The sequence below is a fragment of the Artemia franciscana genome, chromosome 10 (genome assembly GCF_032884065.1).
Source record: "Artemia franciscana chromosome 10, ASM3288406v1, whole genome shotgun sequence".
Taxonomy (NCBI): domain Eukaryota; kingdom Metazoa; phylum Arthropoda; class Branchiopoda; order Anostraca; family Artemiidae; genus Artemia; species Artemia franciscana.
In genome coordinates, this window is record NC_088872.1 from 19,591,402 (window position 1) to 19,616,918 (window position 25,517).

Sequence of the window (25,517 nt, forward strand, 5' to 3'; positions counted from 1 at the left end):
TGCGGACGAAAACACCCTTTTGTCCAACTTTTTTTCAGGAACCCTCTAATTTCACCAAAGATGCACAAGTCTTTCTCTGAATCCTTCAAGGTATAACTAATATAAAATTACCACACAAAGATTTTCTGGTATGACAGTAAATGAACAATCACGTTATCCTTGCTTCATGAAAAGGGGAAATAAATAAGCTTAGGCATATTTGCGGAAGATATATCCAACCTTAAAACGGATGAAAACTAGGAAATTGAAGTATTACATTGTGGGTAAGAAACTTGGAAACGAATACCAACATTCACCAGCCGTTCGTCCACAAGCAAAGGGTCCTCAAAAACGAAGTGAACAATTGGGAACCAAGGATGTTAGAAAACATCAAGATAATAACAAAACTCGCTATAAAACATACTTTATGAAATAATTTATTTCTACCACTAACGAAACTGACCGAATATAATAGTTAGCGTAAAGTAAAGCATCCAATCGTGCAATTACATTTCTTATTTGGTTGGTAACATCTAACAAGCGACCTAAACCTATTTTTTTTTTCTTTTTTGCTTAGCAAAACACCACATAAGAAACACCAAAGTAGAGAGTGGCCAATTTTATGCGATTGTTAATCCTAACATAGCTTAAGATAGGCTTCTGGCCTTCTGTGGCCTCTTATCTAAATTTAGTGTGGCAAATAATAGATGCAAAAGAGGAAATAAGTTTATCATTAAACAGAACTAACTGTTTGCTATATTGAAATAAAATACCAAAAGGTTAGAGTTTCACATGAACCTTTATCACACGTTTCAATCTATGAGTTATTACATAAACCGTGACAGAGACGCAAGCATGGTTGGGGACCAGAAAGATTAATCTTTTTTGATTTTCTGGTATTTCTTATTCTAATTGTCAATTTGTTTTATATTGCCTCGCCCATCCCAAAGGAAAAATAATTCCTGCATAAGTGACTGAGTTGTTATATACAAAACTATATCTTTCATGTTATCATATAAGTAGTATCAAGAATAGTCATATTTATTCCCCAAACATACGACTCGTAAAATATTTCAGGTACAAAATACATAAAATTAATTTAGCATACATCGAAAAATTGTACCCTTTGCGAAAAGTTTCTCCGTTCACATAGCCAAAATGTGTAGCCATGCGGCGTTTTGTGCTTTATTAAATAAAAAAACAAGTTTTTTTTAACTGAAAGTAAGGAGCGACGTAAAAAGAACAAAATTACTCCGTATATGGAACGGGCTGTTCCCTTCTCAACGCCCCAGTCTTTACGCTAAAGTTTGACTCTTTCTCTCAACTCTACTTTTTAAAACAGTAAAAAACTTTAGCGTAAAGAGCGGGGCGTTGAGGAGGGAACAGCCACTTTCATAAAATGAGAAATTTCTGTTCGTTTTAAGTTGCAATGTCGCTCCTTCCTTTCAGTTAAAAAAGCTTGTTTTTTTATTTAATTTCTGAACGTTTTAGATTAATGCATGTTTTGATTTTGGCTCTCCGCACATGAATAATTAAAACGAAATTTGCATGTTTTTTTTTTTTTTTTTTTTTGGCTAAATGGCTTTCTCATAGTTTTGGTCGGACAATTTTGAGAAAAAAAGAGCGGGGACGAAGCCTAGTTACCCTCCAATTTTTTGGTTACTTAAACAGGCAACTAGAACTTTTAATTTTTTACGAACGTTTTTACAAGTATAAATATACGAAACTTCGAATTAACTTACGTAACGAACTTCTATACTCGTACTTTTTACTATGTATATGAGGGATTCGCCCCCTCGTCAATACCTCGCTCTTTACACTAAAGCTTAAATTTTGTCCCAGTTCCTTAAGAATGACCCCTGAATCCCAAAGGCCGTAGAATAAATAGTTGAAATTATTAAATATACTTTAGTGTGAAGAACGAAGTATTAGGAGGAGGTGAACCCCTCGTATGCGTAATAATTTCTGTTCGTTTTAAGTTTTAATGCTCCTCCTTACTTTCAGTTGAAAAAAACTTTTTCATATTTATTTTTTCATTTTTTTATGCTAGAAAATCCTACGTCCCCTTCATGGAAATTCTCTTCCCCCTTGACAAACTCCTCCATGGAAAGTTCCCCCAACATAACCCCCTCCCCTCGGCCCCTCCTCTTAACAAAAAAATCCCCCTGAAAACATCTGTACATTTCCCAATAACCATTACTATATGTGAACACTGGTCTAAGTTTGTAACTTGCAGCCCCTCCCACGGGGACTGTGGGGGAGAAAGTCGTCCCCAAAGACATAGTGATTAGGTTTTTCGACTATGATGAATAAAATGGCAATCTAAGAATTTTCATCCGGTGACTTTGGGAAAAAATGAATGTGGGAGGTTGCCAAGGTGCCCTCTAATTTTTTTGGTCCCTTAAAAATGGCACTAGAACTTTTAATTTTCGTTAGAATGAGCCCTCTCGCGACATTCTAGGACGACTGGGTCGATAAGATCACCCCTGAAAAAAAAACAAATATACACACATCCGTGATCTGTCTTATGTCAAAAAATACAGAATTCCAGATTTTTGTAAATAGGAACTTGAAACTTCTACTGTAGGGTTCTCTGATACACTGAATCTGATGGTGTGTTTTTCGTTAAGATTCTATCATTTTAAGGGGTGTTTCCCCCTATTTTCTCAGGCTCATAACTTTTGATGGGTAAAATTAAACTTGATGAAATTTATATACTTAAAATCAGCATTAAAATACGATTCTTTTGATGTAACTATTAGCACCAACATTCCGTTTTTTAGAGTTTCGGTTACTATTGAGCCGGATCACTCCTTACGACAGCTCGTTACCACGAACTGTTTAACCGTATCCACTGTTTTGTGCAGTATACTTTTTAGATTCGTCCACACCGGAGATATGGAGGAACGGTTATCTTTACCAATTAAAAAAAATCTGAAGTTTTTCTGTTTTTTTGCATAGTATAGTTAATTAAGAGGGGGCTTGCTTTGGGTGGTTCGACCCCTCTAAAAGCTCAAAAGCTCAGAATCTTGCAAATTTCCCAATATAGTGCAATTCTCATATAATTGCTCTTTTTCGCTACTTAGCCTTTGGGCCTCCCGGATTGTCGCCATTCCCTAATAAACAAGCGTATTCATTTGTACATTTCCCAGAGTATTAAAAACCACCAGTTTTTTAGCTCTCTCGATTAAGTATCATTCCAATTAGAGCATTCGGAGTAATGTTCAGAGCAATTAGTAACTTTATCCAAGAAACTTAGTTTGTCACTTAAAATTTTAGATTCAAGCAGAGCCGTTCCTAGGGTTTGTTTGTTGTGCCCGGGGAAAATTTATTACAACTCCCCCCCAGACTAACAATATAAGCAAAAAAAAGCCAAATCAAAGGGGAAAATTTGACTAGAATGCCCCCCAGCCACGACCTCCAAGCAACAGTGCCCAGGGGAGCTGCCCCGGTTGCCCCTTCCCTTTGAACGGCTCTGGACTCAGGCAACATTCTTGAGAAAATCAAAGGAATCGGCGTCAAATCTCCAAAGATATTTATAACCGAGAGCTTCGGTGAGGAAATATTAAAATTATAAAACAGAATAGGATTTCTAATTTGGCCACTCTAGGTCCATGCTAAGAACACAAATTGTTGACTCCCATATACGCTATTACTTTTCCATTAGCCTACTCAAATGTTTTAACAGCTTGTGTGAAAAGGCGTAGGAAGACGATATATAAACGAAATTGTAGTACTTAATATAATTTATCCGCAAACATGTTCATCTTTTTAGATTTTATAATTCCTTTGTCTAATAAGCGTCATTAAAAGTCATATCCCAGAGACCAGCCAATCAAATTAATTCTTGTGACAAAGGTTACCTTCATGGGACTAATTGGAATTAGGACTTACGAAAATAATTTCCCTATAAGCTTACAAAACTTTCCAAGACAAAGAAATGAAAATAAGGCAACAATCATTAAGTGGAATACAACGAGAAAATTCAAGTTGAGAAGAGCGTTACACTAATGAAGATCTAGATCCACTGAAAGTTGATATCATCAGAGAGCTATACGCCAAACATTGTACAATATGACTGATCAAAGAACAACTATGCAGTGACACACCAAAAGGTGACATACATAGCTACCAGAGCTTTTCTTTTCCACGTAACTAAAGAATAATCCATAACTATGTAAACGCATTTGTTCCTATAGTCTATTAGTTCATCTGGTTTAGCAGGTAAAAATATTTCTAGAGTTTGGATTGGAATACATAGATTAATTCAACAGCAAATGACATGATAAATCCAAAGAAATACCAGCCAGAGAAGACAACGAATTATATGGAATTGAAAAATCACGCCATTTGCGGAACAGACCTTTTTACTAATTCAAGCGATTGTCGTTATATGTTCCTGGAGATTGATTGAAAAATTTAATAGCTTTGACTTTGCTTTTCTTCAGAATATTTACAAGTAACCTCAGTACCTTCATTAAACTATTGTCCTTAACAAGCGAGCTTTGACATCAATTAAATATAGTTTTAGTGTCTCTTTCTTTCAGGGATTTTCAACAAATTAACAAATTACACTAAAGGTACGTTACTCCAGATCACCCTTCGCCTATTTTTTATGACAATTCAGTAAATTTACCTCAACTGATGAACATGGAATGCCATCTAGTTTTTTTCTCAAGATCAGCTCTTTCTGTAAATAAATTTAGATGTTTCGTTTCCACCACTACCAACACATTATTCTGGGAAGATTTTTGACGTATTCAGATTTGGTCGTTTCCAAAAACCAAGAGGGTGTGTCATATTTTCAATCTTTTCATAATTCTACAGGAAAGCATTTTAAGACATTGTAATTTAAGAAATTAATGTTTTAAGCTTTTCGTGGGAATAGCCTTTATTCAAGAATTTAAATAGATTAAAAAGTCTGCAGGACTTTAGTATGTAACCGAATAAAGTTGCTTCATTTTATTATAAAACACAAAAACGTAACTTAGATAATCTTTGGCTGGAGGAGCTTAAACATTTTTTCTATCTTAATAGCGGCCAGTCTTTTCTACAAATAAAAAGTAAACGCACCTCTGCAAGCACAATCGGTGGATTAAAATCTACTAGTGGAATCTTCCCTACTTTCTATTCTCTTTTCTAAAAAGGTAAGAGATACACCTTTTGAAATTGGTCACAATGATTTGCCAATGAAATTGGTTAGAATTTGCTTTTCTAAAACCGTAAGTATTACTTACAGGCTTAACATTACTCATCAATGAGAAGCTTGCTAGCATTACTATAATCCTAGTGCTGCTAGTCAGTTCTTCGTTGGTGTCTAATTCAAATTTCTAGTTTAAACCATGAAAAGAAAACCCCTCTTTAGATTTTGCTAACTCATAGGTGCATTTTTAAGTTGACAAAAAGACATATAAATGTTACACGAGGTTGATATGATTCTATTTTAATTCGAATACTGGTTCAAGAAATCACCCTATGGTAACCGAATCCTCATTATTGCGTGAGAAATTTACAGATTAGGCTTCAATTAAATTTAAAATTTTACAAAAAAAATCATCTCATAAAATATTTCATTGCAACATTTCATAAAAAAATCATCAGCGCTCAAGATCAACTTCAATTAAATTGTTTCATAAATACACAATATTGCTGTATTTGAATAATAAATTTCAATAAATTCTTAAAAAACCTTTCCATCCACAAAAATCAATGGTTTATGATCCCGGCATTAGGTGACCTGTACTTTCCTTAAAATTCAAATAGACACCAGAGTTACTATCACTGGAGAATGCTAAGGAAACACGATTAGTAGATTAGTAAGGAGAAACACGATTAGTAGTTTACTCTGTAATACACTATGTTGGACGATTTTGAATTGGATAATATTTGATTTCACTAAGATAGTGTAACAAGGCAATATGACACAATCAATTCATTTAGAGGAGTTCAGTGACCGCATACTTTCAAAGAAGGTCAACGTGACCTGGCTAGCTATGACATTGACTTTCTTTTTTAGGGTTATCTAAAATGATTTCTTTACTCTGATAGACATCAAGCACTATGTATCCTAAAATTATTGGTTTTAGTGGTGAAATACAGATTTATGCACGAACAAACTACATAAAAAATTAGTGATCCAGACAGAATTTAAAAAAAAACAAAAAAAAACAAAAAAAAAACAAAAAACAAACAAACAAGAACAGATGTAATCATCTATATGAAATTGTTTCTGAGCATGAATTTCGCAATCCAGTATCTAAAATAAAATTTAAGTCATATCAATATTTACACTTATTATTCATTTTAAATTGAAAAAAGAATAGCTAATAGTGGGGATCATACGTTGATCCAATTTAAGAAATAGAAAAATAATGTAGCGTATGGCTCTTCATTAGCGACGAAAAGAACACAAATTTATATTGCATTCTAGCGACCAGAAATATTTTAAATAGTTAAATTTCAGATACCCTTAAATCTTGAATATCTTAATTTTTCCGCCTCGCCCATGGAAAGGTTGATAAGAAAGTCTCCTCTAAATTAACATTTATACAGAACTTTTAGGGAAAAATGAAAATATTTAAAAGATAACAATATTTTCCTTCTTGATAAGTCCAGGCATATATGTAAATTTTTTCTGTAAACTGCTTAAGATTTCTGTGGAGTTTTCAATAACAAGATATTGTCATGCAAATTAAATGTAAGTGATAATTTTGTAAAGGAACCTGGGGTCCAGACTATTTCCTCATTCTTTTATCAACAATTTAGAGCCCATCTCTCATCTTAGGCAAAGCAAAAGATATGAGTATCAAAAGTAATTCTAACAAGAGAGCCATTTCGTAACACAGCTTTAAAGAAATTGAAAAAAGAGAAATAGTTTTAGTAAGTCAAGTATAGTAGCTTCAATGGTACATTCTGTTAACGACTACTGAAACTTTCAATCAAACTTCAGGAATGTATTATTTTTGTCTAACTAAAATGTTTTAAACCAAGTGAAGACGGGATATCCTCTACCTTATTAGATGAGGAATAATCAAATAAACAAAAAATCCTAATTTTTAAGATGAATGCGTGAAATACATTCCTAAAAAAGTGGCACTGAGCAATGGCAAACCTACAGTTTGATTCCAAAAATAATTTGAATGTGCGTCGTATTAATATTAGGCATGTAATTGGTATGATTAGGTATGTAGTAATTAATGGATTGGTGCGCTGGATTTAGGATCCTTTGTCCAAGAGGGTAAGGGTTCGAATCCTGGTTTACCCAATTCTTTAGTTTGGGGCAGGGATCAGTGGTGTGACTCTGTAAGCTCAGCCAGAGTCGACCCAGCTCTAAATGAGTACCTGGAGAAATATGGGGAAAGTAAACAGGAGGGTATGTGCGAAAGCACATGATGGTTGGCCCCCAACCCCCCATTGCACTTCCTGGCTGAAGGGCCAAGAAACTGAGATCAGCACCGCCGGTAGGGACTGTAAAGTCCAATGTCGTATTCTTCACCTTTTTTTTTATTTAAGATATTTCCAAACTGGTAACAAATTAAAACTAAGAGTTTATGAAACAACTGTTTTATTTTCATAATACGGAAAAGCTCGACAACCGTAAAAGAGCGTTCTAGATACTTGAATAGATATCTGAAAAGGTAGTTCTAGCATTTGTCTTGGTAGTTTTTTTATTTTCCACATATTTTTTTTTCTAGTTGCCAAAGATGTGTCTACGCCTCAAAGATTATTATTATTTTTTTTTTTTTTAATAACATCCGTTCTCACGTCACCAAATAACGAGACAAATAAAGCCTGCCTATATGTCATCAACGGTCCACGATGCTTAAGTAATTAAATAATTCTTATGCAAGCTCGGACTTTCCATGAGAGATAATGAGTCTTATCGATATCGACTAATAAAGAGTTCTTCATGCAAAGATTTCTCATTTTCAAACTCAAAGATTAAATACTTGATACTAGAACCTAGAATGTCATTTTTTGTTTTTTACATTAGAATATTTTTATTGACAATATATTAAACTAATTGTATGTTTGTTTTGGGGATTAAGAGTGAACTTAATCCACCGAATATAGGCTACTCAGTATTTTCTTTTAAACAAAAGTGGACTTACAGGTATGAAAGCTTAGTAGAAGAGAGAAAAAACCGAAGTAAATTTTACTCTGCTGTCAAGTTATTTCAGCTTATGTATACTAAAATATAAGTTGATCTTAAATGCGTCACAGAGCCCCACCTCTTTATCCTTAATAATGATAAAAAAAAAATTCCTTGGGTATTTATATTCTTTGGACTGGAATGAAAAAAATCCATTGAACTAGTTATACTTTCATAGATTCATTAAGTTGATGTCATAATTAAGATGTATTCAGTGATTTACGAGGTCCCATAAAAATAATGACAAGTTCTCCAAGGGTCGTTAATTGCTTTAGACATAAAATGGCTTTTTATATCCTTAGCTTCACTAAACTCTAAATTTTTAATATCACCTTTCTCTAGAAATAAAGATTAATTGACACGTTCAAGCGAGGATCATCAACAAATTGCTTTTATTCTTAGGATTTCGCAGTTGGTCCAATAAGATTTCTCGCAAAAGACTTATATTTGACCCTTATTTATCGACTATGAAGTGGACCTCCCTGATGTTTTTAGAGTGAATCATGCACTTTGAACTTCTTTTCTCCCGGGCATAAGCAAATGCAAAAAAATGACTTGGTTTGAACCCCTAAGAAATCTATTAGGAGATACAATCTAAGCGCTTTTTAATGATGGCTCATTTCACTCTGCATTCTTATAAGAAAGACAGATGGTAAAGGCTACGAACACTCGTCAAGCCGTTCCAAAGACAGAAATGTAAACAGAAACTCAAAGGAAAGGTTCAAACAGTGAGTAAAGCATTTAGTGACCGATGAATAGGCTCTAAGTGGTGAAATGGCATCTTTTCACAATTCAGTCGCAAGAAATTCCTTTTGGGTCTACCTAGATAGAAATACCTATTCACAAATGAAATAACATCATTTTCATACAATCCTAATAAAGGGGGGGGGGTTAATGCCAGAATTGCCTATCACTCAATTGGCATATCTGTCTTGACTTTTCCTAAAATTAGCTATAATTTGATGCCAACAACTATTCGATTTTAATTCAAAGCGTCTTATTTAATTACAGTCAGCGTCTTTTAGTGTACGTTTTTAAAGTTGTAAGTTCGCTGGAGGGCTTACAGTGCAAGGTGTGTATAATATAAAATCTAATGAATCCACATTTTAGTGTATTTAATTAAACGATATACAGAAAAATTAAAAAAATGTCTCACCTTTAAAAAGCTTCAATTAATATCTCTTGAAAGCAAACAAAATATCGTATAATAAAGAATTTTCGGTACCTTTACCGCCTCCCCCCCCCCCAATTATTAAATAAATAGAATCAAAGTTTATTTTTTTCAAATAGAAAAGGAAAAAGTCCTACAAAAACAAAATAAAAAATTACAAATAAAAAAAATCCAAGCGTGAAATAAATAATACAAGGAATAAAACAAAATATTAAGAGAGCCATAATACATGGAAAATATTAAAAAAGAACCTTACTATATAAAAATAATGCTCATATATAATATATTTTTAGATGTGCATAAGGTTTCATAATAAAAAAAATCCCTACGAGCTGAACGGACATTACGATTTATTTCTGCAGTGTTTCAACAAAAGATTTTTGAAGACAATTGGTAAAAAAAAATAGACTGATTTTCTCCCCTATCACTAATAATTAGCAATGAACAAAGCATGGAAGATTAACGAAGAAAACTGGTTAAATTGAGGCAGTAGAAGCAAATAACAGTATCGCAAATAACAGATCTGTACGAAAATTTGCTACTGTTCACTTACAAAAAAAAGAAAAAAAATCGGTACGAAGTTCTAACTTCAGCTATAATTTCCGGGCGAATGCAGATAAATTTATTTTAGAGGGCTTGTTCAGAGGGAGGCAACAATTGGAAAAAAATAGCATATTATATGCAAAATAGAAGGAAATTTTTGAATTCATTCATTAATATTTCCCCAAAATGATGGGGGACATGAGTCCAATAGTCTTTCCCATCCTCCATGTACATATTCTGGTTCCAGATTATGGACAATCCATTTGAAATTATGCTTCGTTTACTGTCAATTGGACATAAAATTGTGCTTCGTTAAAGTGCCCCACAGGATTTTCTTTCACTAAATATCAATTCGCTTTTAAAAGTACTCTGGCCAAATAAATCATTGATTTTTCAGTAGGATCTAGATCTCTACAATTTTGGAAAGGAAACAGTTGATATATGATACCTGAAATGTAGTAATCAGGAATAAGATCGCAATATCCAAAAGAAAGACCCCGTCCTAATAATGGATAATAGTAAAGTCCATTCAATAAATGAAGAATCTATTCACTAACACTGATCATAAAACATAGATTACATTGTAAAATCGTTTTGTTTCAAAGGCTGATTTTGTATAGGTGATTACTATGCATAATACATTAACCTAGGTTCATCCATGACGCTAAAACTGTTCAGTCGGTGTTTTCGTTCAGCTAGGTGATAAGTTTCACTTCAAAAATGACTTTAGATTTTTTTTTTCAGCTCAGAACGGGTAAACACATCAGCAGACTGGCGTTCCGTAAGCAACTACCTTTGGAAACAACATCACCTCTTGTACGGTATCCTCAACCCTATAGCATGATCACTCAAATTATAGTGCCACTTACTTTGGAAAGCATTTCTCTGCCCCTAAAACGTAGCCTATGGCGAAAAACAACTATGACCAGAGAAACAACTTCTATTAGTAAAAATCCAAGTCGGCCAACCCCCTCTACCCTACTAGTAAACTCAATATTTTCCATGAATGTCATTTAGCAACTGTCCGTTTGGTTGAAATGATGCGCTTTTTAATTCAATCGAGGACCACTGAACTTATGGTGAGCATAAATTTAATACAGACATTCACAAGAGCTCTGAGCATACCCCTTGCACCTTTCTTGAATCAACTAGGATCACTTAGTTCACTAAAAGAGAGCTAAAATAAATAAGTAAACACGTCACCAAATTTAATCTTTGTAAGTTCTTAGCTCTGCTTTAATTTTTTTTTTTTTTCTGCAATCTTTTTTACGCCTAGAACTTTTTGGTTCATTTCTTCTGAGGCTATAAACAGTTTCAGTAACTCTTATGTCAATCCAATTCTAGTGGTCCATGACCAGTTACTAAACTTTTTGAGCTCAAACGTTTCTTGAAAAAAAAAGAAAGAAAAAAACAAATCGAGAGAAATTCAGTGTTTAGTTCCGCTTAAGGAATAATATAATATTATTTGATATTCCCAAGCACTTATTTATAGTCCAAAATTGATAAATTGTGGTGTGGGAAAATTAAAAACTGTAGATTTTTGTTAAGATTTAGCAGTAGAAAGGTTTTTTCCGCGAGGTTAATATTGCTTCAAAAGTTATCACAGATGGTGGTTATCACAGACCCGCATCGAAAATACATACATGTTGTATCAACTTTGACTCACACTAACCTTTGGCTATATAGGGCATCCTGGTATCGGGATGAGCGTGGGCTGGGACTGGTGCCAGAGCCCAAGAGCCTTCTAGGTGAAATCTTAAGCTCAGTGCCAGAGATGGAGAAGGGTGACGGAGCCAATCCTAATCCCGAAGCCAGAAACGGCGGAGGGCAAAGGAGAGAATCCTAAGTCTGTAGCCAGAAATAGCGGAGGATGACAGAGAACCAGAGGCAGGGGGCAGAGATATTATTAACAGTGAGGAGTAGTATGCGTTTTGGAGGAAAGTTTGACGCCTTCCTGCATCTCGGCCACGTACATCTTTGGACCGGCGTTATCCCCCTCGAGCCATTCCACCCTCATAACCTCGTATGAGGGCCTGATGCAGCCAATTAAGCCACCCCCCACTTTGGATGCTCTTCAAACATTTGTTGGCCATCGAGGCCAACAAAGGTGAGCGAGGAGCACTGCTGAGGGATGGAATGATGGAGGTGGATATAAGTCATGAAGGGGCCTAAACCGCAGTGGGGTGCTAGAGGAGGATTAAGGGAAAGGGTGCAGGGGAAAAAACTCGGGTTCTCCGTATCCGAGACCGCTGTTTAGAGACACCCAGGCCTGCAGGCCGGGCCTTCAGCTCACCACTTAGACGGTGAATAATCTTGTAAGTACCCAATAAGCACTGAATGGCAAACCAGAGGGGATGGCTGAGGGTGTGTGTGGGGGGGCTCTCCCGAGGCAGCACCCTGATCCGAGTCTAGAAACGCTTTTTTTTGCGAGTGAGGGCCCTGATTGGCGGTCAAAGACCAAAGTCACGAGGAAATTAAATTTTTCATTTGATGGAAAATAAGGAATTTAAAGTTAAAATCACAGATGAAGAATTCCCATCTGCGGAGGTCATGAGCAAGGACGAGGAGGAGTTGCTGGAAAGTGACTGTGAATTCTTGTCTACAATTATGTCCGGAGCCAGAAATGGCAGAGGGCTTAAAGAATTCTGAGGTTGAGAAAAGCGAGAACATCACAAGTTGCCGCTCTCACCCAGAATAGAGCAAGCCTGAATTGGGAGCAAACTTAATTAAAAATCAGAACGATTAGTGCTGTGAGAAGCCCAAAACGGACTCAAACGGAAACCCAAACGGAGGGAGAGGAGGGAAGCCAGCAGACTTGGAGCGGGTGATCTGCAGGAGACATCTCCCTAAATCGAGCCACAAGGGGGAGGACTTGGAGTGGAGTGCGAACAAACAACCTTGGCCGACGACCCACCTCAGCCAAAGGGTAAGAAGAGAGATAGGGCCATCTTGTCTCAAAATACAACCCCGGAGGGTGCTCCAGTAAAACGGCGTCCCAAGGTAGAGAGGATAAGGAAAGAGGCTCCTGGGGCACAAAAAGAAAAGAGGAGCTTTGCTGAAGCAGCCAAATTGATACCCGTAAGGGTTAGCAAGAGCGACTGGCAAGCCCTCCAAAAAAGGGTGTCATCCTATTGATGGAAGCCGTTGAGGCCAAAACCATGAATGGCAATCTAGAATTTAGTCCTGAGGTCTCCTCCATGAGATTGGAGGAGTGCATTATAAAAGTGAAGGGCCATTATGAGAGGATGGCATCATGGGTTAAAGAGGTTGTTAACGGGTTAGAGCAGGGTCATTTTGCCCTCGCCCTAGGAGACACACCTCCTAAAAGAAATTTCTCTATTGAGGATCCGACTTTTGAATCCCCGGAGAAGCTGATGAAGCTGATGGGGCTGTTAGTGGCCTGCAATCACAAAAGAGAAAATTGAAGTGACCAAGATCAACGTCAAGAAGAGAAAGACCAACCTCCACGTGGTAATTGACGCGGATTTGGTCCCTGAAGTGAAGAAGAGGAACTTCCGACTCCTCATTGGAATGAGGGGACACACGCTCCCTCTGCAAGAAGTACATGAAGTCGACCCCAGCAAAGGACGGAACGAGACCTTCCAGTTTCAGCTAAACTGAAATGATGTCAGCATTTGAGCCACGGGGGCTACAGTGCGGCAGATCGATCTGCAACACTGCCAAGCTGCCCCTTATAAACTTTGGAGGGGTTTGCAAAAATGCACACATTCATAACGATGATCCAGGAGCCATATGTCGTCGGAAAAAAGATAGTGGGGAAGGTCAGAGGGGCTGAACTCCACGTATACAATGAAGTGAGCGCCGCTCCTAGAGCGTGTATTTATCATTCAAAAATTTGGATACTTGGAAGTTGTCTAAATATTGTTCTAGGGATGTAGTAGCTGTTACAGTGCAAAAGCTCATTGGACATGGGCGTGTGGTATTTGGTTCAGTTTACATGCCACATGATGGGGCACGACCACCAGAGACAGTAATAGAACGGTTGGAATACTGTAAAACTAAGAATATCCCCTAACTGTGTCATGTGATGCAAAAGCATATCACATATTATGGGGTAGCACTGACACAAGTGGAAGGGGAATTGAGCTGCTGAATTACCTGGCGGGGGAAGGCCTTGCTTGGTGCAATCGTGTCTCGAGCCTTAGTTTTATAACAAGAGGAAGAAAAGAGGTTTTGGATCTTACAATAATAATCTCTTCACAACATGAGAGACTCGTAAAGGACTGATATGTGAGCAATCCTTCATCATTCTCTGGCCATCGAATGATAAGATTCAAAATAGATATATCCCACAACAGAGAACACTTCTTAGGGATAAGAAAAACGAATTGGCACACCTATAACCAAGTTTTGGCCAAAAAACTTGCCAAAATGCCTCACAACTCTGGAATACTTTAAGATGATCTGGATCAGGAGGCAGAAAGACTCACAGAAAGCATGAACAGTGCGTTAAAACAAGCAACCCCTCCAACGTTTGTTGAAGAGGGGGACCAAGCCGATAACTGGTGGACTTCGGAATTAGTCAAAAAAGAAAACTAACCCACAGGCTGCTAAGAACTGCTATCCGAATTAATAATCCCGAAGACTGGGACGCTTACTCGGAAGGGTTAAAACTCCTGAAAAAGGAGATAAGGACAGCAAAGAGAACCTCATGGAGGACTTTCTGTGAAAGCATAGTCAGATGAAGCTAGTAATAGGCTACTAAAGACTCTAAAGAAGGATCACCGGGCACATTTGGGAAGTGTAGCGAGAGTGGATGGTACTCTCAGAGCGGGTCCCGAAGAAACACTGAACCACATTCTCAAAATACAAGTAAAAGACCCTGAGAAAAAATAGTCCCACGCTAGCTTATTTTATAAATCCAAATATGGAGAAGAGTTGGCGTAACGAATTGTAAGGGAGGACTGGATCAAAAAAGCTGTGGATGATTTTCAACCTTACATAGCCCGTGGAGCCGGTGGGATATACCCTATATCGCTCCTGAGAGGATGGGAGAAAATACAAACCTATTATATTGGTATTGCAAAAAAGAAGCCTCGTTTTGGGCTATGTTCCCCGTACATGGCTCAAGGCCAGGTGCGTTTTCGTAACTAAACCAGGAACAGAGGACTATTCAAAATATTCCTTGACATAGAAGGAGCATTTGATAATGCTACTTTTCAAATCCATAGAAATGGCGATGGACGAAAGCAAGACCAGAAATCTCTTCAGAAATGGAATCTTCATATGCTCAGGAATCGACAGATGGTCGTTGAGCTAAAGGGATAAAAAATCAACGACTGTTCAGAAGATTCCCACAGCGGGGGGGGGGGGTAATCTCCCTATGTATGTGGAGCCTGGTCATAAACAGCCTGCTGAACTTATTAAAACAGCAATCCGGATATAGCTAGGCATATGCGGATGACCTACTACCCTTACTGAGAGGGAAATATCTAAGGACATTGTTTGAATTAGAATAAAAAAATAAACAGCAATCCGGATATAGCTAGGCATATGCGGATGACCTACTACCCTTACTGAGAGGGAAATATCTAAGGACATTGTTTGAATTAGCATAAAAAAATTGAATAAAAAATCGAAGACTTTTCAGAAAGGATCCCCGCAGGGAGGGGGGGGGGTAATCTCCCCACGTATGTGGAACCTGGTCATGAACAGCCTGCTGAACTTTTTAAAACAACAATCTGGATATAGCCAGGCATATGCCGATGGCCTATTACCCTCACTGAGAGGAAAATGTCTAAGGACACTGTTTGAGTTGGGACAGCACATGCTGGACAAAATCCAAATATGGTTACATAATCATAAACTACGCTTAGCACCTGAAAAGAGTGAAGTAGTAATATTCAAAAAAAGGAGGAAATGGCAAGCTCCCTTAGCTCTAAAAATATATGATCAACCATTATCCGTGAAAAAGCAGGTGAAATACCTGGGGTTCATAATTGATCACCAATTGGGCAGGAAAGCTCACTGTTTTCAAAATCACGGAAAGCCACAGCTTCCCTAATTCAGTGTCAACGAATTGTGGGAAAGATCTGGGGCTTGACTCCGAGCAAGATCATGTATTTATATAAGACAGTAATTAGACCGGTTTTGCCATATGGAATAGCGGTTTGGGTTAATTCAACTCGAATTGCGAGCCACATAACACCCTTAATAAGGGTGCAAAGGCTAGCATGCCTAATGATTACATCAGCATATCATGGAACCACTAGCGCATTCATGGAACTTATCTTTGAACTTCTACAATAGACAATTTTCTAGAGGAAGAAGGAGTAAAAAGTGAAAATTTGCTACAGTTTTCCTGGCACAAATGTTCGGAATAGAACGAGTAGCTGCAAGACTGTTGGAAATGGGAAGTACAGGGAAAGATATATGTATCTTAACTGATAATAAAGCGTACCTAAAGGCTCTTCAAAATGTAAAGAGCCGGAAAAATAGAGAATTGGAATTCTACGAAGCCCTGAATACTTAGCATCAAAAGGAACCAAATTACCCTGATGTGGTCCCAGGACACTCTGGGGATAAAGGGTAATGAGATGGCAGATGAAACAGCTAAGGCTGGGACATCACTGATATGTTATAATCCAGAAAATTTCATCCTAATTTATCAGAGTTGCCGGAAGGCGGCAGTGAGGGCTTGGAGGAATGAGAGTGCGGAACAAAATTGGCATAGGAAGATGGGGCGTAAGGATGCGAAGAAACTACTCCCGAAGTTCAGCCCCACCCTGACTAAACATTTTCTAAGACTGAAAGATTCCAAGACGAGAACTGTTACAGTAGCCATAACGGGAATTGGAAGTTTCAGAAAATATCTTTCCCAAATAGGGAGGAGTGAATCCCCAATATCCCAAAAATGCGAGACGGTATTGTGGAAACAAGAAGGCATTTAGTGGAAGAACGTCCAGCTGGGATTAGACACCGGCTTGAGATATTTCATAATGTTATTGTTAAGCTGAAGGACATAGTAAGGGGACGAGAAGTCCAACAGCTGCCAAGATATATGATAAGGGTGGGGAGGTCGTACCCATCATTGGTCCCTCGACCGTAAATAGAGCTTAGTTTTTGGGATGTGGAGGCAATGGCCTTGAAGGTCTGAGCCTCTATTCTCAAGCATGAGGCCTGAAGCCTCCCCTCCTAATAACAATTATATAGGGTATGGTGGTTGTCATTTGATGTTAATCACCAAAAATCTGCAGGATCATAGTATAATAAAGATACACCAAAATAAACTAAATATAAATGTCAAATGCTATAATCAGGAGTTTCTGCATATTGTACACACAAATCCTAAACATTATAAACACCTGAATCATCACAGGGTTCTCAGTACTATGTTACAAACATTTGAGGTCTGATATGATATAGTATTTGGTTACAGTTGGCCAAACTTTATGGTTAATTTTAATCTTAAGCTAGTTAAAACTCAGGTATTGAATCAATCACAGTACTATCAGTAAAAATAAGTCTCTAGTTGTTTTTATTTTCTATGGGAGATCCAACTGCGGTATTCAGAAGATAGAAATTATTCAGAAAACGACTACGCCCTCAAAATGAATAATAATAAAGGAATGTTCATTAGTTTTATGATGATATTCTTTTGTGTTCTCAAGAGAGAGGGAATTAATAAATTTTACCCTGAAACATGAGCTTTTTTCTTAATGCAGAAACAATTAATGAACAGTTTAATATAAAAAGGATACGGAACGCAATGTAATATCCTTAAACATTCTGCTAGAAAAAGACACGAATAAAAACCTCCACACTGCTGCTTGTTTTAAAGATAATAAAAGTGGATAGCTGAATATATGGAGTCACAAGCTCATGCAAATTATCTTCGCTTCTTTGAAATAGATGCATGAAATTTCACTGTTGTGGTAATCTTAGAAGCCTCAGATTATTAGGAGTACAGTAAATTTTTATTCTATTATAAATTTTTAAAAAATTATTAATTTTTTATCTATTTTGGCTATTGGGAAAAAAATTACATACTTCGGAGTATTAAAAACCTTTAAACATATTAAGAAAAAAAAAATCAAAATACTAATGAATAATAAAGTAGCCTAATAAAAAAAAAAGCACAAACGAAAAATCAGAATCTTAATTTTTGCAATATTTGGTGGATTGAAACGTTGTTTCCTTTATATTCAAGTTTGTGTAATGAAAAATCATATAACTTAAACGGTTTTGTATTTGTTTTTGATGTGAGAAAATGTCAGGTATGACATTTAGCCGTAACGGTAACGAAAGGTCATACTATCTAAACAGTTAGAGGTCATATATGACCTCTAGTCGTAACGGTAATAAAACCAAACACTGGAAAACGACTGATTTTCCAAAAGTTCACAAAACACCCTGGAATACCACAGCCAAGGGGTTAAGTTAACCAGCGACAGTATTGGATGCATACGAGAACTTGCCAGAGTCATATTAGCCGTCTAAACAAGCGACAGACAGGTCTTTGCTGAAAATAGGTGTTCCCTTATATATCCCGCACCTCTCAGTTATTATTATTTTTTTTTTTTTGCTTTGTGGAATTGCTGTCTAGTAATTTAATAAAAAATTTTATCTAGTACATTTAAAACATTTTAGCAAAACTCCATAAACTTTCAAAAGAGTCTGCTGATGTATGCATAGCAAAGACTTGAATTTGGAGAAATCTTCCAAATATACTGCCTAAAGTTATAAATAATATACCATACTGTAATAAAAATAATTTATGAAAAGAAACTGATCCATAATGCAATGGATAAAGAGTAAGGAAAAACCCGCGATAAACAAATCCTGACAAGTACTTTTTTGCCCAAGTACTACTGAAAGCTTTTACTTTTAAGCGAAAAATATTCTCCAGATTCTTATGTTCTCCTGTATCTGGTATGAGGGCTCGAACTAATCGTTACTTAACCTATCATAATTTAATAAAAAAAAATTGTTTTCTTAAAAGTTTTTTTCAGAGAAAATTAAATAGCCATTAAAACTAAACAAGAAGAAATTAAGTCGTACAATATGTCAAACTTAAAAATAACTGATGCTACTATGGATGGATGGATGAAACCTAACCCGAAAAGAAATTTAAATGAATAATTGAGTCAAACTCAAAACAAAAGGAATTACCAGAAATAAAAATTAAGCCTTTCACTTTGGTTGCTTCTCTCTGTATGTATGCCCTGAAGTTTGAATCCGAGAATTGACTTGTGTCGCAAATTGACTCAAGTTTCTTTTGTCTCCATTCCTCTGGACCAAGTGCACCTCCCTTCCCCCAGTCTATATGCCTCGTAAGTTTAAGTCAATCAGAGAAAACAGGAATTTTCGGTCCAGTTTCAAGTGTCACATATCGACCCAATTATATTTCAAAAACGAAGGCTACCTGGCGGCTACATGAAAGGCTACCTGGAAGGCTACCCGTCTACCTGACGGCTACATGCCGTCTAAGTTTCAAGCCTATCAGAACCAAAAAAATTTGTTGGCCCCTTTTCGGGCTTTATGAATTGATACAGCCAAATTTAGTTTATTATTTTTTTATAGTAATCAACATGACCCAAAACTGGTGAATGCAATTAGCAAGCCGATTTAAGACATAAAATTCATGGCCTCATTTTTGGGCGTCACAAATCTTTAGGTCTTGCATCTGAAACTATCAAAAACATTCGAAACACAGTGGCTTTTTCGTCCGAGATGAATGCAAATATTGCACTGTAAGTCTGATTGATTGAAAAACAGTTGCTGGCCGATGTTCGGTCAAAAAAAAAAAAAAAAATCAATTCTTTTTCTGTGAAAATGTCTCCTTGATCCCAGGACTTACGGACATAAGCTTCAATCTTTTCGAAAAAAAAACTATTGGTCCTTTTTCGGTCAAACTAATATTACAACTTTTCTGTAGTTTCAACCTTCTCATACCTTCTTTCAAATAAAAAAATGAAGTATCCTTGCCCTTACCCAAATCTGCCTGAAAGTTTTAACCGACTCCCCGCAGCCGACCCTAAGATGTTGAAGAAGCATTATATTGATAAACGGGAGTCACATAGCGTCTTCTGTTTACTTGACAACTTCACCGTGCATATATTCTAAGTTCCAAGGGGGCTGATAGCCAGACAATAATTTTCAACGGTCTCGTGTCTGTCCTTTACTGTCTTCTTCTTTCAAGTCAATACTTGACGTACACTCGACCTCTCCAACTCTCCCTGAAAATTTGAACTTGATCCCAAAACTCTACTTCAGAGAGGATAATTTAATAGTCCTGGTATACATAATGTCTTTTTATTGTCCTGCCTATTTAACTATGAACAGATTTTATACCCATAGGGGGCTCAAAAAAATAAAATCTAACCCCACGCCTCTCTCCCCTCTGAATTTTCTCCCAAGGTATAGATTCGAGGTTCAATTGCAATCATGCCAGTACTCTCTGAAAGTCTCCATTCCACATCTAATCCCAAGATATCGTCCGCAACCCCCGAATCCTAAAAGTTCCAACTCGGCCCCCCAAGCCATTTTCGACATGTATAGTATCTTTCAATTTACATGTGCCTCCTCCATCAAGCCAATATTCGAAGGTAACAGCATGCCCAAACACCCCTGATAGTTGGACCTCGATCCCCAGAACCATTCCTGAGATATTGTAGATATAATATTTCGACAAAATCGATATCCACAATGTCTTGTGATTTACATTGCTACCTCAGTGTGAATACATCCTAGTCCCACAGAAGCTTATAGTGTCAAATCTTTATGGGGACTCAATACAAAATGTTTATTCCACCCCCCTAATCGTATCTAAAAAAAAAAGATTAAAGTCACATATGTACTAAAATGGGCAATTGGTCGCGATTTTTTTTTTTTTGATGAACAACAATTAGCAAAAAAATTATTTTCCTGCTAAAATTTTTGCAAATTCTTGTCAATACTGAAGACTCACCAAAACAAGGGACAACAAGCTCTTAGTTAAAAAAAACAATTTTCAGCCAAGATGAATGTCACATCGTAAATTAAATGCACATACAAATTTTTGCTAAAATATTTCTTATACATGGTCTCTCGTAACGTTACATCTTAATCAAATTATCTTTAATCTCTAGGGGATTCAATTGAAGCCAAAGTCTACAAGCTGATAGAGTAAAGAAAAGTCATACTCTCTGAATATTACTACACTGGATTGAATTTCCCTAAAGTAACCAAAATCCGACAGTCCTTCAATGATAAAAACACTTATAATGTTCAGTTTTATTCTGTGTCGGCATTAAATATCCATCTCCAACATTCTGGGCACCAGTATGACACAACCAACACCAAATCTTTTGAATGATCAGAAATCACCTCAAGAGTTAGTTGTATCTTTGTTTGGAGGCATTTGAGACTTACTTGCAACTCTAGCTTAAACTTACAATAATCGTTTATTATTTCTTACCAGCAATCAAAAAACAAAATTACGAATATCTATCTTCATTGAAGCCTAACAAAATCCTTCACCGAGATATAACTCTACGCTCACACAAAAAAATTTAATGCGACAGGCAATATTCGTGGATTGCATTTATGATCAATTTTAGTTGACGCTATGTTCAAATGGGATCGTTCCTTCCACAGATGTTGCTGTTATTTAGAAGGACCTTTACCTTCAATTTATATGGTTGTTGCTGTTGTGCAGAAAAACTACCTAGTACCCCGATAAAAATTGAGTTTTATGAACTCCATAAACTGCTAGCATTACTCCTAATGAACATTTGTGTGAGTCTAGAGCAAGGATAAACTTAAATATTTTCTTACATCTATGGAGTAGCCTGAGAGTTGGAATCCAAGGTCCCTCGCGATGTCTGAAAAACAAGTAGTCTCCAATAGGATTGGCGATGATTTCTATATGATCATGGCTGAAAAGTAAGACATTTTAAAAATTGTTTTGGCCCAAAAGGATACAGACACAGATAAACATCGCATTTAATTTCGTCTTGATTGAAAAAAAAAAAAAAACTTGTTATTTTAAAAGAAGCAAAGAGTAGGGTTAAGAATTACAAGACTCGACTGAAACTGGCACTTTGGAGAAACAGGATTTCATTTAAGAAAGAAACTGAAAATAATACAAACAAAGTGCGTGTCCTTCTCTATCATGCTAAACCTAATGGCAAACAATTCATGTTTGATTTGTGACATAAAAAACTTAAGTTTTTTTCATGACGATGAAAATCAAGTTTAAAACTTACTGCTAATATAAATAAACATAAATGTTGGAGGGCAAACTGCCCTACGACCACCCCTCCCCAAGTCCTCTTCTCTTTAAGCTAAAGTCTAACTTTATTTTCGATTAAAGTATTCTGAAAAACAAAGATAAATATTAGATACCAGTGACTATCACCATATTATGCTTGATACATTCTTATAAGGTTTCAGTAGAATGCAATTTAAACTTTACCAATTAAGAACAGAGGGAACTCATGAAAAAAAACTTAGTTTTTAAGCTTTAACTGATATTCTTTCTAAATTTGGACGCAATAAACAAGTTTTACTTTCCATTGATTCCTTAGATTTTGGTACTCTCCTTAGATTTGAAAGTGGTTATTTTCTATTCCTTGGAAACTTTCTTCATCCGAATTTTTCTAACAAATTCCGCATTAATGCGTTAGAGGTTCATCTTGCACAAGAATACCATCTTGGCATCTTCTGTAAGCTGAAGCACACATTCCTTGGATCTACGATACGACTTCTTTTTTTTTTTTTTACCTGGATTCAATTATGTATGTCTTACTATCCTACCATTTGGGTTTCTACTTCCTGGGCAAATTTGCAGAGCACAGCGTCTCTTCACGAGAAAGCAAAACTAGTAGTCAAGTTTTCAAATCCACCTGATGTTAAACCCCTCTTAAGTCTCCATTCACTTTATGCTCTTACATGTGTTTCCTATGTTTTTGCAGGGCTACATGGGACGCTTCCAATCGTTCTTAAACTCTTACTTTTGTATCTGAAAGCTCTTCATATTACTTGCATTGGTTTGATAATATAAGAGTCCTTGCAACACCTTGCGTTCGGTCTGATTTCAGTCCCTGGTTGCATCTCCAAAAGTATGGAATACATGTCCAGCTGTTGCTCGGGACTGTCATTCCTCTGACGCATTCTAATGTCTGGTGGTTTATTTTTTAAAGTTAGTTTAATTTATAAATTGTTAAGAGATACTTTTTATTTATTTATCATATTGTTTGTCATTTCTATACTTAAGATGTATTATTCATTAAGTTTCTTTTTTATAGGTGTGTTGCTTGATAATCTTTTCTTGTTGGCTATATAAAACAAACAAAGGTTTAAAAATGTCTGGTGGTTTTCTATTGGTCGATTTTAATCTGTAATTTTTTAAATGTGCACCCTTTTTATTTATATATATATATATATATATATATATATATATATATATATATATATATTTTCCTGGTCTGTGAAGCCCTGCATCGTCTGATTTCAGTTGTAGATTTTCTAATATTTACACGCACTCTCTTTCCTTCTAGCTCTTCTTCTTTTTTTCTCTGTCTTTTTTTTCTTCTCCTTTCTTTCTCTCTCTTAATTTTAATCTGTAATTTGTTAAATGTGCACCCTCTTTATTTATGTATATTCTTTCGCCTGGTCTATGAAGTCCGCATCGCCTGATTTCAGTTGTAGGTTTTCTCATATTTAAATGTACTTTCTTTCCTTCTAGCTTCTTTTTATCCCTGTCTTTTTTTTTCTTCTCCTTTCTTCTCTTTCTCACTACTTTTATGAGAAAATATTTTACATATTATGTGTTTAAATTATTAATACTTTAATGTTTAAATTTTTCGTGATCCCCCTCGTTTAAAGGCCACGGAGCCTTTGCCGGGATTTGTGGTTTTATTATTGAATGATTTTTGTTATTATTGGTAGAATATATATCTCATATCTTATGTTGTAGACTGCAAAATAGTATACATAAGAACGACAAGCACAACCGTAGCCAAGGATGTCCTTGGAAACTGGCCAGTTATTTTTTTTTTTTTTTTTTGTGATTTTTGACAGCTTACAGAGAATGGCAACTACTTCACCGTTTCGAAATCATGACATTTTGGCCAAATTTCGCCATGCAGCACATTACGGTGAAAAACAATATTTTATTAATGTGCAACCAGTAAAGAGGGGGGGGGGTATATTTTAATTTTTTACTTGAATGAAGCTTTTACTTTGAATGAGTAATTTTTTTACTTGAAAATTTTGTTGATAAAATTTTATATTTTTTATACAAATCGTCTGTTTTTTTACATTTCATTTTAAAATCTCACCTGGTCCTAAAACCCAAATTTTGCGTGCATACCTGTGTAGCCATTCTTCAGCAAATTCTTTTCTTAGGGGATGCACGGGGCCCCTCTTTATCCTTTTCTTGGGAGAAGGCACCTCTTTATCTTTGTTTATTATTATGCTCCGTTGACTTTTTTCTACTTTTTTTCTTCATTAGCAATAACGACAGCTGAGCGGCGGCCTAGGCCGAAATTTTTGTATTTTTTTTCCTTTTTCACTAGCTGTGAATTACCTCGTTTTTCTTGCTGTTCCATTACTCAAGTTTAGAAGCGAATTCACCACTACAAACCTGAAGATAATCTGAAACTGGGTAACTATATAAATTTAAACCGATTACCAATAGCAGAGTTCCTCTTCAAAGCATTGGGGACAAAACCGTTGCTTTGCAGCATAAAATGGCAGACATTTGCATTTTTTTTTCTTTATTACGGCACGACCTTTTAACTTTAAAAATAACACTAAATCTTCAAATTTCTGTTTGAATGGGTGATTTCTCGACACATACTGCCATTGATTAGATATTATCATTCCTAGTGAAAAGCAACACAAAATAAAACAAAAGGGAAGATAAAGACACTGCCATAACTATCCTTCTCAGGAAAACTACAGAATTTCGTATTTTGGAAGATATGGCACTGTTGAATTTGATGGTATACTTTTGTCAAGACCGTTGATCTTGCATCTTCATCATTGGGGACGCTAAATTACATATTTGTGCTGCTTGGTCTAGCTTTTATTTGCTCCCAAATGATTTTATGGTAGGGAAATTTGACTTCTCCATGTGATTACATGACGATTATAAATCCAAAATATCGCAGTCAAGTAGGGTAGTTTCGCAACTGTTCAGTAAGCTTTTTGTTGAGGAAATCACTCAGTGATTCACATGGAATCCAACCGTTATAGAATCCTAACCATCATATAGAATCCTGGTCATCAGAAATATCAGAAAAAAATTAAACTGCATTAGCTTTAGGGGCAAACCAACGTAGCCATAGCTCGCACACGCTGCAATTTTAGAAACATCAACACATATTGGGTAAGATCTTTTGTTTCTGAGAAAAATAATACTGCATTAGCTTATCGAAATCTTGATTTTAAAATTTATAAAATTAAATGGATTCTACGAAACACAGAAGAATTTGTTTTAAGTAGAAACACCGTATTTTGAGACAGTTTTGATGGAGGTGTCATTATTATTTTTAAAGAAAAGTTTTTCTTCTGAAATATCATTTTCGGGATTTGGGAAGCGGTCAACAAGGGTGTATAATCAATGTTGAATAAATAGAGCTAAAGCAACGCCTTCCTAACATTTTGTGGGCAAAGCTGATCAAAAGATACTGCAGCACTACACAAGCCCAAGCAACGCAATTC

At 36.2% G+C, this 25,517-nt stretch overlaps 1 protein-coding gene across 1 annotated transcript in view; it reads right to left on the reverse strand.

Moving 5' to 3' along the window:
* The window catches only part of LOC136031880 (malignant T-cell-amplified sequence 1 homolog), an 84,199-nt gene that overhangs the window by 40,484 nt on the left and 18,198 nt on the right, over positions 1 to 25,517 (reverse strand). Inside the window, exon 4 of the mRNA XM_065711824.1 lies at positions 21,624 to 21,724. Within this exon, the coding sequence (XP_065567896.1) occupies positions 21,624 to 21,724 (101 nt within the window). The remainder of the gene's footprint in view (positions 1 to 21,623; positions 21,725 to 25,517) is intronic.